The following is an 18,730-nucleotide window of genomic DNA, read 5'->3' on the forward strand; positions in this document are numbered from 1 at the left end:
ATAATGCACACTTTTCCATTCATTTTGATTAACTTTGATGCAATAAATATGAGAAAAATTGACAAATAAGTATGAGCAATGTTGGTTGTTGATGTCATAGTTAATATTGCTGATGTTTAAGTTGATATTTAAGTTGATATTTAAGTTGATATTTTTGCATGTTTGAATCAAAATAGCTATACAGTTTCATAAGTAACAACTTCAGTTGTGAAACTTTAAGAATTGCTTATATCGTGGCATAACCTCTATGACATGTGACATGAAAATTTCTGTCGTGGCATCCCTACCGGCTAGGTGACAAAAACAAGGCATCAATAAAATTAATTTGGTCTTATGGTAAATGCACAAATTATTCTCAATATGCATTGCCAAATAACAATGCAACACGTTCATTCGCCACATAAAACTATACAACTACTCTACCAAATATGCTATACACATCTAAATGCTGCATGCTGCACAACATAATAATGTAATTATTTGTCTTTTTTCAACAGCCTATGCAATATTTTCCCACTTGCTGACTTTGGTATTTCTTTGATAAACTTTACTCCTCCTTTTAGCTGTTTGTGTTCTGCTACTTGTTCCTTCACAAAATCCTCCACTTCTTGTTCACTCAGCTCATCACTGCTCCTCACCACAAATGCTCGGGGAAGCTCACCAGATCTCTCATCATCAACACCTTGTACAGTAACACAACTGACATCATCTAGATCATGTGATCCCTTTACCTATAACTGCCACATCAGAGATGTGTGGATGTTGGAGGAGAAGAGCCTCCAGCTCTGCTGGAGCTACTTGAAGACCTTTCACTTTGATCAACTCCTTCAGTCTATCCACAATGTAGAAGTAACCATTCTCATCATAGTAACCTACAAAACATGCAGTTATCACTTCATGGTTACATGTAGTAGTTATACGTAAATATACTCTAATACAACATTCATGTCAATAGTCAATAACTGCTCTAGTATTATATACTGTCATGACTAACTTAGCATAGTGTCAGTTAACTGCTGTATTATTAGTTAAGTAGGCTATATATAGTGTATGATGTAATGTTTGGCATGTGCTTACAATAAATAAGATGGTGTCATAGTGTTGTTCCTCGCTGGCTTGATTGTACAGTCTGTATCCATCAAAGATGAAGTGTGGTTAAGTCTGGCTACCGGCTACTGCTATCACCACTACCCTACAGTTCTGGTGCTGTGACCTGGCTATTCATTTGTCTTAGCCATTTATTCTAACCATCTACCCAAATGTTGTGGTACCGTGGCAGTTTAACGGTACCCACTAAGCAAGCGAATCATTTACAGAACATTTCTTGTTTGTACTTTTCTCACAATGACGCTGATTGACTGCAGGTAGACTACGCCATGGCTGATGAACTCAAACGTTTTGTACAATCTCGTCGTGGACACCAAGCTCACCTCAAATGTTTGGAGTTCTGATTCTAGCACCTCTGCTTCCAGTTCTTCTTCGTTAATACAAGTTGCGATTTCTTTGTCCAAGTCAGCTAGAATGCTCTTTTTTTCCTGTCTAATTATGAAATGAGCTCAGTGTGTCTGAGTCTTCCTCGTCTGGTGTTGTAGTGTTGCATCGTTCCAGTGAACAAACGGAGATATCTAGAATTATTATGAAAGGGAAATGTCTCCAAAGGCGCCTCAAAACACTGGACACTTCTACAATTCCACCTTACAGTAAGAAGCCAATTCCTCCAACTGATACCACAGAACCCTTAGCAACAATCGCATCTGCTAAGAAGGACTCTACAGAGACTGCAAGCACTGCATCTCTCTCTCTCTCTGAGTCTGACACAACGCACTCCACAGAGACCATAGCAGATACCAGTGTCCCTCCCCCTACTTCACCTGCTGTACAGCATGACACACGTATAGTCAACACTACTGTGTGGTTACCATGGCTTGATTTACCTACCTTCTCTGGTAACGCACTGGAATGGCAGGATGGATTTGAAGCTGCAGTACACCACAACCCAGCTATTTCTGAACTATTTAAGATCGTTACTCCGTGGATAAACCTCACAAGTAGTTGCTGGATTTGCTTTAACAAGTGACAATTATGAGCACTCGTTGGTACTCCTCAAGGATCGTTATGGTAGCTCACATAAATTAATTGCAGCTCACATGCAAGCATTCATAAACTTACCTAGCCCCTCCAACACGCTCAGTGGCCTACAACAATTCCATGATACTGTTGAAAGGCACATACACAGTCTCTCAAAACTGGGCACATCTGCTGATTCGTATGAAGACATACTGGTGCCCATCATTTTGAGCAAGTTACCACCTACAACAAGAAAGAATATGACAAAGGAACATGATGAATGGAACCTAACTGATTTGCAACAAACCATTAAGAAGAAGTGAGAGTGTTTGAAGCAGAGCTTATGACTGGTCATTTCCCTCATGGTAGTCACCCCACTGCAGCCTTCTATGCTGGCGCAGACAAGATAACCAACAAAGGTACAGGACGATCTAGTACACCATCTCAGCGTACCTGTGTTTTCTGCAAGGGATCCCAATCTCCCATGGATTGCCAGGCACTAGAAAGCAGCCAAGCACGTAAGGAGTTTGTTACCGAGAAGAATCTCTGTTTTAACTGCCTAGGAAAGCACAGAGTTAGTGCCGGTATCGCTGCTGTAAGTGCCATCGTAAGTACCATACAAGTATTTGTGTTGATGCTAGTCCGAAGAAGCAGGAAACCTCTGAACCTAACCCTGTCACCATCCCAGCTACCACCTAGGCATCCTTGAGTACAATTGTCTCTCAACCAACAACTACAGCATCATTTCATCTGGCAGGCAATACCACTTGTCTTTTGAAGCCTGCAGTAGCCAACATCTCATCCAGAGGTACACATATCCAGTCAAACATTCTCTTTGATGAAGGGTCCCAGTGCTCCTTCCTTACCAAGGGACTAGCAGACTGCCTACAAGTACAGCCACATGACACTGTGGAACTTTCACTGTCCACGTTTGGTACTGGAACTAGTAGCATTACCTAGTTGGATGTTGCTACAATTAACCTTCATGGTATTTCCAGTCGGGTGATTCTGCTAACTGTTCTTATTGCTCCCACAATTGCCGCATCAATACACACTGTAGACCACAGAGCAATCATCAATCTCCCTTACCTAGCCAGGCTACAATTGGCTTATCCAATTTCCTCAGCTGAGCAATTCTTTATCACCCTACTGATTGGAGCTGACTAGTACTGGAACATTGTGGAGGACCATGTAATTGGGGGCAATGGACCCACAGCTGTGGGATCCAAACTCGGCTATCCTTTTGAAGACAACCACTCAAGGTAAGATAGTTGCTAACACATTTCATGTGGTGACCCAACCAACCCCTAACCTGGAACAGTTCTGGTCTGTAGAATTAGTAGGAATCACTCCTAAAGATGAACTCACCAACAGTTTCCTGGATACATACATTACCAATAATGTGGAGCGTCTACCTGATGGTTCATACAGTGCTCGGTTCCGGTGGTAGGATAACCACCCTCCTCTTCCCACTAATTTTTCTACCTGTGCCCACCGCACTAGAGCACTGGCCCGCAAGCTGGCACTAACCCCTCCTTTACTTAACAAGTACAGTGAGATTCTAGTGGATCAGGAACACCGTCGCTTCATTGACAGAGTACAACATATAACCAATCCTGTGAGATGTCATTATATTCCACATCACCCTGTTCACAAAGAATCATTGACTACTCCAATACGTACAGTTTATGATTGCAGCTGTCATCAAGCAAGAGATCAACCCAGTCTGAATGACTGTCTACTCACAGGTGAACCCCAATTATATGATTTGTGCTGTATCCTTCTGCAATTCCGGATTTATCCTGTTGGAGTTTGCACAGACATACGTAGAGATCGACGGCATTTTCTGCACATCTCACTACATGAAGATGATAGAGACTACACTAGATTTCTCTGGCTGAGTGATCCACAGAACCCAGAAAGTGAGTTGGTGACATACAGATTCAAAGTAGTCCTGTTTGGTGCTGCATGTTCACCCTTCATGTTGAATGCTGCTTTACACTGCCATTTGTCTCAGTACAGATCTCCCACTGCACAGAACATGCTTGCCAATCTGTGTGTGGACAACATAGTGTCTGGGTGCCAATCAGAATCAGAGGCTGTCTTGTACTACAACAATACTTCCTCCATAATGAAAGATGCCAACTTTAATTTGAGAAGCTGGATCTCTAATAGCCCCCATCTCACAGAACAAGCATCTAAGGACAAGGTAGTGGATGCCAACAACCCAGTCAATGTTCTAGGACTACAGTAGGATACACAGACAGGCACACTATCTCTCATGTCCAAGTCACCAATACCTAGCATAACCTCACTTGTCACAATGAGAGAATCATGTAAGATCTTTGACCTGCTAGGATTGTTATCTCCTGTGACCATTAGAGCTAACACATTTATGCAGTAATTGTGGCAACACAATGTGGACTGGGACGAGCCATTAACTGATGAGGACCAGAAACAGTGGTTAAACATAGCAGAGAACATCCAGGAAGCCAAAAGTGTACAGATTCAAAGACAATACTCCCCTACAGTGGGTGCCTCCAAGCAACCTGATAGGCTCCATGTATTTGCTGATGCCAGTCTCACAGCCTATGGAGCAGTGGCCTTCATATGTAGAGGCAGTAACACTTCCTTCATCATGGCGAAGTCCAGAGTTGCTCCCCTCAAGCCACTCACTCTACTGAAACTTGAATTGATGGGTGCACTTACAGCAGTGCAGTTTTATATCACAAGCTCTCGCTACTCTCAACCTTTCCATTCAGCTTTTGTCAGACAGCCAAATTTCCCTTCATTGGATTAAGGGACAGAAATCGAACAATGCCTTTGTAGTTTAATCGGGTTACTCAAATTCTTGAACTCTCAGGATCAGAATGATGGAGATACTGTCCAACACAGGACAATTCTGCAGACTTGCTTACCATGCAGAGGAATCTCCTCCTCACAACTGAAATCATCAATATTGTGGATTCATGGGCCTCAATGGCTACCTTCTGAAAACAGTTGGCCTATCTGGCAACTTTCACCCAACATTGAAATGCAAGCATTGGCTGTAACTGCAACTACCTTCAACCCAACCACCATTCAAAGGAGTTCAGGTACCATACATATTCACCATAATATTGACATATCTAATTATAGCACACTATCCAGGCTTTTGGGAGTCACAGCTTATCTTGCAGATTTATGCACCAACTGTAGGAAACAAAAGGAGAGGCTTACTGGTCCACTAACACCATTAGAACTACACCATACTCTGGTCACATGGGTGAAGCAATACCAAGAGGAATTGTATTCCAGGGAGATTGCAAGCCTCACCTCTCCATCATCTACTACTAAGAGACTTCCACTTGTTAGACAACTCCGTCTATTTTTGGATGAAGATTAAATGCTTCATTGTGGTGGCAGAATACATAACGCCCCTCTCAGCAAAACAGCTAAGTTTCCAATTCTACTCCCACCCAAACACATCTTAATATCACTTGTCATTCATAGCGTACATTTGCAGTTGTTTCATGCTGGGACTAATGCTACTCTAACAGCCATATGGCAGAGATTCTGGATCCCCACTGCTAGACAATGGATCAAATCACAACTACGCCATTGTGTAATTTGTCGTAAACACAGTGTATGCTGTCCCAGACCCTCCACCCCTACCTGAGATCTGCACATGTGAGTCAGATCCTTTCACCATTACTGGAATAGACTTTACAGGTGCAATGTATGTACAAGACTCCAGCACAGAATCCAAAGTGTATGCCTGCTTATCTACACGTGCCACAACCCGCCTTGAAATTGTGACAGATCTGAGTTTGGAGACATTTTTGCTAGCCTTTAGGAGATTTGCCAGCCACATATCCTTGTGTCAGACAATGCTTCCACTTATACAGCAGCAGTAAAAGAGCTACAATGACTCCTACAGTCAGACCATCTTGCAGACGTGATAGGGAGATAAGGGGTTCAGTGGCGCTTCATACCAAAGCGTGCTCCCTGGTATGGTGGCTGGTGGAAGCGTCTTATTGGACTCACTAAGATGGCTCTGAAGAAGGTACTTGGAAGATCAAGTGTCACCTTAGCAGTCCTTCAAATGCTGATAGTGGAGGTAGAGGCTATTCTGTACAACCGACCCCTGACATACGTTTCCTGTGAACTAAATGATTTTGAACCACTGACTCCAACTGCTGCATGGCAGCCGTATTGTGTCTCTTCCTCATGAACAGGTGACAGAACAAGACCAAGATGATCCCACCTTTGGTGACTACTCAGAAGTGAATCAAACAGCATGCTTACAAGTAGCTCTTCTTAGTCAATTTTGGTCACGCTGGAGACATGAGTATCTCACCTCACTCAGAGAACATCATAGAGCTTCCGGGAATAATGTTCAACAGATCAAACAAGGTGACATTGTACTATATAGTGCATGATGACAATCCAAGGATCTCATGGAAATTGGTAGCGGCTAAAGAATTGTTATGAGGGAATGATGGACTGATACGAGCTGCCAACATAAAAACTGCTCAGGGTAAGACCAACCACCCTATCGCCAGGCTAATACCACTGGATGTATCCCCAATTCAATGTCAAACGACAGTACTTGTGTAAGGGATGTATCCACAACAAACAGTGATCCCAACAGCAATGCAACCAGAGAGGTTGAACGTCCCAAACGTTCCAGGTGGGACTTCGGGTGCCCATACTTTCACCTGTGAGACATGGCACAGCCTCCTGCAGGTTACTATTCCTGCCCCAGGAGGTATGCCTGCACTGACTCATAGCACCTGAGTAACGCACGGGTACCCCAGTGCTGACCACTGGGCAGCATGACCATGTAACGGCTGCTGAAGGCTTTGCTTTGTGTGTGTGTGTGTGTGTGTGTGTGCGTGTGTGTGTGTGTGTGTGTGTGTGTGTGTGTGTGTGTGTGTGTGTGTGTGTGTGTGTGTGTGTGTGTGTGTGTGTGTGTGTGTGTGGTGAGTGTGAGTGCGTGCGTGTGTGTGTGTGTGTGACTGGCTGAGTAAAACCAGGCCTTTTTCGCAAAAAAATTATTTTGCTGTAAAAGCATATTGAAATAAATAGACGATATACGTACCGTAAATATTCTAATTCTCGCGTGACTCCTATGACGCAATAATACGGAATTTTGATAATGGCCGGACGTGGTGAACTGTATCGTTCATGGACTGTGGATCAGCTCAAGGCTTTTTTACGAGAGAGACGGGTTCCTCTCTCTGGAAACAAAGAGCAATTAGTTAGGAAGGTCTTGGATATCGTTGAAATGGATGAGTTAGAAGGGCAAATCCAGGCAGTGCCATTTCAACGTCTTGAGTATCCTTTGCCTCCTGAGTTTTCTGAGCTTTCAAATGATGTGACTTGGACTACAGATGACTTTCCACTGGTTTCAGATAACAGTGTTTCCACTAACCTAAAACACAAAGATGGATATACGAAGAACTTTCGAACAGGTATTTGTTTATGCCAGTGTGGACACTTGTTTAACTTAGAAAAGGCCAAGTGCAATGATTTTACATATGTCAAGGCAAAATGCAGACCCACCATGAGGCAAGTTCCATCTTCCTACTGCCTATTCATTAAGTTAGATGCCACTCAAACTCCTGTTGCTGGTAACTGTAAATGTCCTGCTGGCAGCACTCAAAGCTGTGTGCACATTGCTGCATTACTGATAATGTTATCAGAGATCACATCACAGGCATGCACGAGTGTGAGATGTGCATGGTCCCGGCCTTCTCAAGGTGGGAAACCATCTTTTTCTGCTGACCTGGATTTTGGAAAATCATCATCAACTGGTTATTTTTCATACACTGGTGCCTTGGCACCTTTAGATGGCTTACTACAAGGACTGGAAGATGCTGGTTGTGATACTGGTATTCAGTATTACTTTACTCAGGAATCAGACAGGAGCCAACGAGCGTTTCCATCACCGAGTGCCAATCCAGCATTAATAGACCCTCTGGACAAATTATGCGAGATATGTGGTGATCGTGAAGTTAATGTAAGAGATTTGGTTGAGTCATTAAAGCCCACTGCAGAGGATGTGCAGCTGATACAGAATATGAGTGTTGGTCAGCGAAATAATCCGCTCTGGTTAGATGCAAGGCAATGGCGAGTTACATCTAGTAATTTTGGGAGAGTATGCAACAGAGAATTTCGACACTCCTATCCTCCATCCTTAATAAAAACTGTCTTAGGTGACTATGGAACTCCACATTCAGCAGCATTACAGTGGGGATGTGACCATGAGTGCAATGCTATACAGCAATACATGGTTGCAACTGGTACCCAAGTTGAAGAGTGTGGTGTTTTCTTAAGTGTTGAGCATCCTTTTCTAGCCACATCTCCTGATGGTATCATTTTGCTTGGCAATGAAGAATTTAGCATCATAGAAGTGAAGTGTCCATATAAACATCGTGACAGCTCCATTGAAAAGGCATGTGAGGATCCATCATTTTGCTTAAGCATTGTTGATGGTTGTCAAACAAGGTTAAAGCGATCACATGATTATTATTTTCAAATTATAGGCCAGCTTGCACTTTCTGGTGCAAAGTTTTGTGATTTTATTGTCTGGACAAAAGTGGACCTGCACACCGAAAGGATTGTACCGGATAATGATTTGTGGAGTGAAATGAAAGAAAAACTCACTCACTTCTACATGACAACTTTGGGTATCGAAATTTTGTCTAGGTTGTATAGTATGTAATCAATTATTTTTGTGATAATTTAAATTTGGGTGCTGTATTTAAAAAGCTAGTCAATTTACATTAGTACACTATAACTACTTTATAAGTTTTTCTTTTAAATTACACAACACACATACTACCACTACCATGTCATCGACTATCTTTCTGTTTGTACGGTTACATAATGTTTCAGTAAATATCTTGTACTCTTTTATCCTTCTGATTACGTTTTCCACCCTTATTCGCACACTGGCAATGCTTCGAGATTGTCTGGCCTCTTGAGCTGCAAGTGTGCCTTCATTCAAAAAGCTTGGTATTGTCAAGAAACACCTTTTCTGGGCAAACAAGTCACGTACATTGTAGCCCTTATCAGCCAAAATTCTTTGCCCTGGTTTCAGATTTTCCAATATTCCACTGTGTTCAATGGTGAATCTGTCACTGCTATTGCCTGAGAAACCTGCAGAAACATAAACGAAGACACCTGTAAAAGTATCAACAGCAACCAAGTACTTGACGGTTGTGTGACTTTTATAATCACTATAAGATGACTTCTGCGTTGCCAGGTTGCTTGGTCTCTGAATGAAAATTTCAGTGCCATCAATTATAGCTACTGAGTTTGGCAACAGATCATATGGCGCTACAGATGGACCAATGCATGTCTGCGGCCATTGTATAAGCCTTTTAAACTGAGCACTCAGAAGAGGAATCCAGTGGTTTAAAATACGTGAAATAGAGCTTTGATCAACATTGAAGCGGCACGCCAAGTTGCTTTGTGAATGATTTTGCCGGAGCCGCATCAAAACAAGTAGAAGCCTTTGGGTTGGTGAAAGCATTTCACTTGTTGTTTGCTTTCGCAACATCGGCTGTAACCAGCGATCAATGCAGTCAAAAAGCTTATGTGATATTCCAGTGTACATATTCACTTGACCATCACTGAGCAAGGTAACACCAAGTCTCTGTATATGAGTATTAAGATATTGAATATGCTCCTTAAGCTTCATATTTTCTAAACGTAACTCTTCATTCTCCTTCATTAGATTCTCCACATTTTAGTCAACTCTTAATTCATGATTTGCCACTTGTAAGACTGGTAGATCTGGCCCTCTGTGTTCAGTGTGTGAAGCAGTTTGGCTCGGTTGGAAATCATTCCGTTCACACTGTTGTTGTGAGTGCTGATCAGTTGGTGAGTTGTCAAACTCATCACTGTGCTGCTCTAAGTCCACAGTTGTGTCATTGCACCGTAGTGTAAGTTGACCAGATTGTGTACTATCAGACTCCTCGCTGAGCTGCTGTGCATCCTCAGTTGTGTTAATGCATTGTAGTGTGAGTTTACCAGATTGTGTACTCTCACTGAGCTGCTGTGTATTCTCAGTTGTGTTAGTGCATTGAAGTGTAAGTTGACCAGATTGTGTATCATCAGACTCCTCGCTGACCTGCTGTGTGTGTAGATTACTGTCAGCTATCAGTTGTGTAAGCTGGCCACTGTTATGTGTCTCTGTGTTTATTTGTGTGAGTTGGCCACTGTGATTTGTTTGTGCATTGTGTTGCGTGAGTTGGCCAGCTTGTAAATTGTTAAACTCATCACCGGGCTGATAATCTTGTGAACTGTATGGTTGCTCACTGTGTTGTTTTGCTTGAGAAGCTCTTCTTCTTCTTCTGGTAGTTTTCTCTGGTGGAGACTTCCTCTCCAATGTCCTTCTCTTTTTTGGTGCAGAACTAGTTACAGGATAGTTCCTTGGTCTTTTAAAATTAATTGGAAGAACGTCACTTTCATCTCTGGTAGGTCCTTTACAATCTGCATAATGTATGTTGCAAATTACAGCTTCCTTAGAAGGCTGCCACTTAGTTTGCCGTCCACCTTGCCTGGTAAGATTGATCTTTTCGATGACAACTTGTTTGACATGATCGGGCATACTATGAATACTGTGCATCGTTAAATACTGAGGCTTGGGACAACCATGATTTCGTGCCAATGGACAGCCACAAAGCCGATTTCCAGCGATATCTTCCGGGCATTTCCCCTTTTTATTGGTACAACCCCAAACACAGCACAGGCGTCTTGACATATTCTTCTAATCGTACGTTAGGTAGCTCTCAAGAAATGCTCCTTCAATACGTGACACCGTTGAGATTTCAAGAAATACATTAATTACGAATTCTCGTAAAATTTTCTACGGCTATTAGAACACGCATATCGTCTATTGGGTAAAATATGCATACCACATAAAAAATTTATGCTCATTTTAATTGTTTCAGTCTACAATAAAACTAAACTCAAACCTACAACTGTTCATAGAGTAAGAAAATCTTTGTTTCATCATACAGCAAAGGACACATGATTTATGGCCGCTTATTTATGGCTGCTTATTTATGATGAGGTAGAAATAACATTTACCGTCATCATTCCACTGTTGAAATGGTCTTCTTCTTTGTGCACACAGAGGAATATAGGAAAAAAGTATACCTTGATGGATTTTCGTAAACAGATTAAGCCAAGTCCCATCTTGGTACATGAATGAATGGTTGGTTTTCACATTATAAATCATTGATAATTTTAATTAGATTAATGAACGTCTGTAGACTTTGTACCTTGATAGTTTTCTGACATGTGCAAGAAAGTTCAACTAGTTTACATAAGCAGTTTAGTTGGTAGACATGACAACAAATTGCTGACTGCTTCATTAGAGTATCTTGATCATGTGACTCTTTTCTTTTTTTACATAGCCTATTTTATTTGACTATTTTTAGCAGTACTCTAATAGAGTGCATATTTTTCTGAGCACTTCAGAATCTAATACAATGCGCATAGAATGTTCTAGAACAATCTATAGTTTCCATGGATAGATCTTTGAAATTAAATTCTGGCATAGTACACTAGAACTTTATAAGGTAGAAATTACATGAGGTAAGCATGGAAAAGGGTTTAAGCATCTGGTGAGGAGGTGCCTAGTTCAAACCCTGAACAATTTTTCAATGTTTTTAACTCGTGTTTTTTACTTCGTGGTGACTGTTCTATTAGAGTATCTTAATTGTGCTTGTTTCACATGTTTGGTTTTTGCTTAGCTAATACTCTCGGTACTTTCAAATCACAAAACATTTTTGCTATGATGGTCAATCTAGCTGCATACCAAGTCTTAACCTGTTTCTGTCAGTAATTTACCCTGCAGGCATGACAAAAATCATACTTGTAATTTTTGAAAATAGCTTGTAACTTTTCCCCAATTTTACAAATCTGTTCACAAATTGAAAGATAAAGGCACTATAATAATTATGCTCTTTATACCAAAGAATTCAATAAAGCTAGCATGAGCTATGGCAATTTTTGTAAGAGTTGCAAAAAGAAAAATAAATGTGGAAGAGATGAAGAAAAAGGCGAAGAAAATAAGATGAACTTTGAAGGAGTGTATCTCAAAGATGGCTGCGTCAATTTAGCAAAAATTTGGTATAGAAGATGTCCTACCCTGAGGGATGTTGTAAAGAAAAAAATGGGCTATTTCTGTTCAGCCATTATTGAGGTACACATTTTCTTGGTCCTGTAAAATACACACTTGTCTGCCGTGCACCCAGATGCATTGGCCATATGACACACTATCGTGAAGGTTAGACATTGTATTTACTGGTTCAATAAACAGCAATTGGTAGCTGTTCACATAAGACTTTTAAGCCTTAATTTTGCCATAATGCCAACTTTCACATACGGTTCACTAAAAGATATCTTACCAATGTCACCAGTGTGTAACCAACCATCATCTGACACAGTAATTCTGGTAGCCTCCTCATTTTTGAGGTAACCCTTCATCACCTAATTAACTTAATAATGTGAACAAATATATCGCTACAATATGTGTTCTCACCTGTGGTCCTTTCACTAGGACTTCACCTTCACAGTTGGGACCAACTGCTTCACCAGTCTCTACATCAACCACTTTAGACAAGGTGTTGAGAAGTGGAACACCTACAGACCCCATGTTGGTTACATCAGTAGGACAGCAATGGGACACAGGGCTCAGTTCTGTGAGGCCAAAACCTTGTCGGATCACATCTATCCCAAGCCTCTCCTTGGCTGCAGTAGCTACTTCAGCACTTAATGGAGCAGCACCACATGTGATGGTCTTTAGAGTAGACAAATCAAAGTTGTTGACCACAGGATGTTTGGCAAGAAACAAGATGAGAGGTGGGACGAGTGCAGCATCAGTGATATGATACTTCTGTATAGCATTTAAAAACAATTCCGGTTCAAATTTAGGCAGAATCACACCAGGGCTACCTTGGTACAAGCCTGAAGCAAGAACAATGATCATTCCATAGATGTGAAAGAAAGGAAGGATGCTCATTAAACAACAATTAGGATCTCTGAAATTAATAAACTGTGGATGATCGAGTTGGTTGATATTAGCTGTGACATTGTAATGGGTCAACATCACTCCCTTGGCTAAGCCGGTGGTGCCACTGGAGTATGGAAGTACTGCTATATCATTTTTGTAGTCCAGTTTTATGTCGCTTGGAAATCTTGATCCACTGTCATTCACTAAACTCTGGTAGGATATCATATTCTTCCCTTCTCCCACACCTCCATCATCACCCAGTACTATCATCTTCTCTACACAACCTGCCTTACTGGCCGCTTCTTGTATTGTTGGTAACAAGGATGGTATGGTGGCTACGTACTTTGAGTTTGAGTTCTTAAACTGGTAGGCCAACTCTTCTGCAGTGTAAGTTGGATTACAAGTACTCATGATCCCTCCCATGGCAAGTGTAGAGAAGAATGTTGTACAGAATTCCACACTGTTGGGGGAAACTAGTGCTAACACATCTCCCTTCTGCATACCACTCCTCACTAGACCAGATGCCATATTAACCACTGACTCCTGTACTTCATTGTATGAGTACTCCCTTCCTGTAACACCATCTATTAGAGCAGTCTTCTTGCCATACTTGGGAAAGTGCTGGAACACATGATTATAAAAGTTCGTCTCAGGAATCACCGTGTCTCCATATGGACACTTTACAACTAAATCCTGGCTACCAGTTGGGGTGCTAAATTTGCAAGATGATGTGTGAATCAAACATGATCGAGGCAAACAGTGCCTGACAGTATTGAACCCAATTTCTGGTTTGAGATGAGACAATAGCCGCTGCATTGTTGTAGCACCTGAAATCGAGAGAAAAAGAACATGATCATATTCTTCAACACATATAAATGTTAGTTACAGGGGTTACAACTAGCCACAGCCAATTTAGCCACTAGCCAATTTGCAACTAGCAAATTAGCTAGTGGCTACAACTAGCCACTAGCCAATTTAGTTACAACTAACTAAATTAAGGTATACATACACACAAGACTAATGCACGCACAGTTTACAGTCACAACCAACATGTTATTGCATCAAACTTTTACTATGTCATCATGTGATCTCTTGAATTATATAATAGGCCTACACATTAGAGATGGGACAATACATCACTGTATCACAATACACAAGAGCAATATTATATCAGTGGTACAGGCATCAATACAATTTTTACTATATCGATACATTGTGCATCACAATATATCAGGTGTATCGACTTGAACATTACATACATAGTTGTGTTTTTTGAAAAGCAGATGCCCAAATTATCAAGTTAATATTGGAAGATATTCTGTTAGTCTTTCTTGAAATCTTGACATACATGTACTGTTTTGTACTATTGCAACATATCGTTGATTGTGATGTTTTTTGGAAATGTATTGATACTTTCAAATCCCATCTGTATTGGTCCCAGTTTGCTTTTAGTAATATCAAAAGACCGTGTCCTACTCTGTGGTATATATTAAAGTGTCAATAACAACTCAAGACTAGAGTCACAGAACCTTATACCTATAAAGATCGAGACACTCTAATACAACAGTCACATGACTTTATAACTGCAATATCTGTATTGTACAATTGTTTGCATTCTTAATCATGTGAGCATACATGTTACGTTGTTCGTTTACTCAGTTTCTTTAACAGAGTGAATGACATGCAGCCGAGTAGCCAATAAATCACTATAGTGGGAGGACTTTTGTAAAATTTGCATGGGCAACTATGGAAAGAAAATTTTTGAATGGTTATGAAAGAATTAAGCTATCAAGCTCTAACCCACAAGTATGGTTATAAGAATTACGATGAACACATGCGAGCAATTTTTGGTGATTTTCAAAGTAACGCTAGTCTTTCAGATAATATAACCATACCTGCTGCAGGTTAGAGCTTAATATCTTCTTTCTTGGCAGTCACCCATACAAAGTCTGTCCACTAAAGTAGCCATTTTTATGTCTGTGACATAATTGCAGATAAGGCCCCTCAGACACATGTGACCACAGCACAGTGAATGCCAAAAAGTGTACATGGCATGAATTACATTAAAATTAATTCATCTACTCGTTTTTACATTTTTTATTGTGAATATTAAAATGTAGTCACCATGATAGGGTCTGCAATCTGAAAAATCAACTTTTACAAATCGATCCCCTACCATTGTGGAATGTTCATCGTAGTAACCCATTGCTAGATCCACGATGAAACCGGAAGCACGATTGTTGTCTTTACAGAAATATCATTTTTAGTATCTCACGAGATGCAAGATTTATTTTTAAATTTTTGTGCTCCACACAAAGGAGTGGATGAAACTTGCTACTTAGCTAGATCATATCCAGAATAAAAAGTACACACAGTAATAAGCAAATGATTTGCTGGGTGCCCGGCACAGGGCTGATTTCTTTGAAAAAACAGACAAAAAATACGAATTTTCGATTTCAAACTGCCCTACCACCCAGGGCAAGAGAAGCCAACTCTTCCTCATAGTGTTTCGATACAGTTGGGTGCATAGTGAGTCTATCTATGCTGTTAGTTTGGAAAAGATCTGAGACTTCTCACCATCTGGGTGACAAGTGTCAAAATTTTCTGTAGCGCTAAAGAATTGTCGCACTTTCTAGCCATTTCCAGCACTTCTGCAGCCACAACAATCGTTAATTGTTGACTAAAACTATGGCAAAAGATGTCCCTGGACGTTTGGTAGCAGTGGTTGTCAATTATTATTTCTTCCACGCCTCGTTCTAAGCCATGCACCACGGGAGGCAGCTTCACCTCTCATGCTCCATAGCAGCTTCAAATCTTTATTAGATCACCTACATCACCATCATGTTACAAAATATCCCAAAACTTATCACAAAATTTTTCATTTTCGATTCAAGCTCCTGGTGAGCTGCTGGTATACTGCATCATATGAAATCACAGAAACACCAACTGCTACTACTACCAAACGTTTTGGACCATCATTTATCATCATTCTAAACAAAATTAGGTGGCATCAAAAGTACTGGAAAGGACTTTGGCACCAGTGTGAGAATCTCTTGGAATGACGCATGAAAATTTTAACACTCTTCACCCAGATGGTGAGAAGTCTCAGATCCTTTCCAGACTAACAGTATAGACAGAATATGCACCCAACCTTATCACATTACTATGAGGAAGAGTTGGCTTTTCTTGTCTTGGCTGGTAGGGCAGTTTGAATTCGAAAATTCGTGCTTCATTTGCCAATTTTTGAAAGAAAGCAACCCCGTGCCAGAAACCCAGTGAATCATTTGCTTATTACTGTACGTACTTTTAAACTACATTAACTCTAGATAATATCTAGCTAAGTAGCAAGTTTTATTTAGTCCATCGTGTGGAGCACGAAATTTTAAAAATCAATTTTGCATCTCGCGAAATACTAAAATCGATATTTCTGTGAAGACAACAATCGTGCCTCCGGTTTCATGGTGGATCTAGCAATGGGATACTACAATGAACATCCCACAGTGGTAGAGGGATCAATTTGTAAAAGTAGATTTTTCGGATTGCAGACCCTAACTATGGTTTGAAACTGCAGCAAAATTTCTGGCCAGGAACTGCTTTGAAATCATATCTAGCCACATGCAATTTAGAAAACCTTGGACGATAAACTGTAAAATCAACTTTGTTTTGTGTAAGGTACTAAACAAGCACATGAAAAAATAACGAACAGCCAAACATGTAGCTAGATGATCAACAGCTAAAAACAAGACTTGATCATATTCATGTGTTGTAGTGAAACCTTACTGATATCACTTTAGGGTCATCACCAGTCACCACTAGTTGAACCACAGGCACTGATGCATAAACAATGAATATCGGGAAAATTGAGGTAGCTCAGTGTTCATTGTAACGAACATTGTAATAATGATTGAGTGACTAACCATGAAATAGTCTACGCAGACTACTAAAAACTTAGGCAGCTGGTTATTATTATATTGTGTACTGTGCAGGAATCACTCCATAGTTTAATCACTGAAGGGAAGAAGGAAAATTTTACACACTATAATTATTAAAAGGAATAAAATCCCTCCTTTTTAAGAAGTGGTTATTTTAATCAACTAAATACTAGAGTGGACAGTTTTAAATTTTCCTTCTTCCCTTCAGTGACTAAACTATGGAATAATCTACCCCAGAACATTGTTAACGCTCCCACATACACTGAGTTTTGTAATGATTTGGACACTTTTACAATTACACCTGTGCATTATAATCATACATGATTCCTGCACAGTACACAATATAATAAAAGCCCAGGATCGACTGGCCCGGTATTTCGTGCAGCACTGCTTGACTTGTCGATCACTCGTCTGATCAGTGAAGCGATCTGGCGACTATTAACCCTTAGTTGTAATTAATTAGTAGCCACTTACTTGTCGTCAGTCTAGTCGTTGCCGTAACGGACAGTAGCGATCAGGAACTTCCGACACAACATTCCTGCTCAAGATCACACCCTCAACTCCTGCGCACGTGCACACTATTATTCACACGTGCACTTCGCGACGTCATTAGATCAGCCACAAGCCTGTACTTACTATTCGATAAATTGGTACTTCAAATTGCCAGCACATTATCTTTGAGGTTTTTATCAGTTAGGTATAAACAAACAAAGCACACTCTTCTGTGCTCAGAATGCAGAAGTGAACTCTGCAATTGCAATGTGTTCACAATCTTTAGCTGAGGAGACTGCAATGTGTCAAAATTATATTACATGTGACAACTGACAAAACTTGGTAAAAAAACTTAAAAAATAGTGGAGAATTTCATTTTTAAAAAAACTACTCATAGATGTCGTCATCGTCATGACCCAGAATCCTATAAAAAATGGAGAATTATCAGTACAGCATTTTCATGCAATACATACTCTTAGTGCTCGTCCCTTGGTCTCTACTGGTAATAGGAGACATGCTATTGATGCCAACACTCCCAGGCCTAGACATAGTCCAATGGCAATATTCTCATTGTATGGGACAATTGTCTGTAAACAACATAACACACATATTCATGATTAAATAACATCATTGAAACATCACATTCTGTTACATATATACTTCACAAAATCTAATTTACAAATACAGCTATTGGAAGGTGACTGTTCTATTAGAGTACAGTAGATCCTCAGTTATCTGAACCCTCGTTTATCCAAAATTAGAGATGACTGTTTTATTAGAGTATTTTGAGTGTGTTCCATTAAAGTATTTCAACGCATATATGTGTAGGCTTCAGTTATCGAAACAATCCACTTAGCTATCTGAGACATGTTGGGGTTCGGATAACCAAGAGTCCACTGTATCTCAATTGCATTTCTTTCACATTACACATGTTTGGTCTTTGAATCAAGGACGAAGGGAATGTCATCGGGTTGTGTTGTGTATACAAAAAGGATAGCCCATATGTACTAACTATTCAACAGTAGTTATTCTGCCGATTTCAGCACAAACTATAGTATGTTCACGTTGAGTTGAATCCTCAAAAACATTTAATAACTCATGGATGCAATTACACACAATCTTGAAATTTGGCTCATTTGTAGTACTGCTTGACCCACTAAAAATATTTCAAAATCTTTTTGTTCAAATGTTTGACATAATATTTATGGCCAATCAAAATTTTCAC

At 40.3% G+C, this 18,730-nt stretch overlaps 2 protein-coding genes across 7 annotated transcripts in view; both read right to left on the minus strand.

Annotated features, from left to right (window-relative positions):
- Nucleotides 1–311: 311 nt before the first annotated feature.
- LOC136254134 (probable 4-coumarate--CoA ligase 1) lies at nucleotides 312–17,614 on the minus strand. The gene is made up of 5 exons (XM_066046812.1): nucleotides 17,488–17,614; nucleotides 12,611–13,908; nucleotides 12,477–12,558; nucleotides 732–872; nucleotides 312–682 (listed from the first exon to the last, which is right to left on the minus strand). Exons 2-5 carry the CDS (start codon nucleotides 13,895–13,897, stop codon nucleotides 477–479), a joined length of 1,716 nt encoding a protein of 571 aa, XP_065902884.1. The 5' UTR covers nucleotides 13,898–13,908; nucleotides 17,488–17,614; the 3' UTR covers nucleotides 312–476.
- Nucleotides 17,615–17,664: 50 nt separating this feature from the next.
- Nucleotides 17,665–18,730, minus strand: part of LOC136254133 (synaptic vesicle 2-related protein-like) — an 18,661-nt gene continuing 17,595 nt past the window's right edge. For all 6 annotated transcript variants that reach the window (XM_066046807.1, XM_066046806.1, XM_066046809.1 and 3 more), the window contains 2 exons: nucleotides 17,979–18,092; nucleotides 17,665–17,929 (listed from right to left, as the gene is read on the minus strand). In XM_066046807.1, coding sequence (XP_065902879.1) covers nucleotides 17,915–17,929; nucleotides 17,979–18,092 — 129 coding nt within the window. In that variant the 3' untranslated portion in view covers nucleotides 17,665–17,914. The remainder of the gene's footprint in view (nucleotides 17,930–17,978; nucleotides 18,093–18,730) is intronic.

This window comes from Dysidea avara, chromosome 4 (assembly GCF_963678975.1).
Source record: "Dysidea avara chromosome 4, odDysAvar1.4, whole genome shotgun sequence".
NCBI classification, from domain to species: Eukaryota; Metazoa; Porifera; class Demospongiae; order Dictyoceratida; family Dysideidae; genus Dysidea; species Dysidea avara.

Excerpts from the sequence above, each read along its gene's own strand:
- LOC136254134 (XM_066046812.1), bottom strand. The coding sequence starts at position 13,897 with ATGCAGCGGCTATTGTCTCATCTCAAACCAGAAATTGGGTTCAATACT. Across the intron at positions 12,559-12,610 it reads TCCTAGTGAAAGGACCACAG|GTGATGAAGGGTTACCTCAA; the intron begins GTGAGAACACAT and ends TAAGTTAATTAG. Across the intron at positions 683-731 it reads CTCTGATGTGGCAGTTATAG|GTGTTGATGATGAGAGATCT; the intron begins GTAAAGGGATCA and ends TTACTGTACAAG.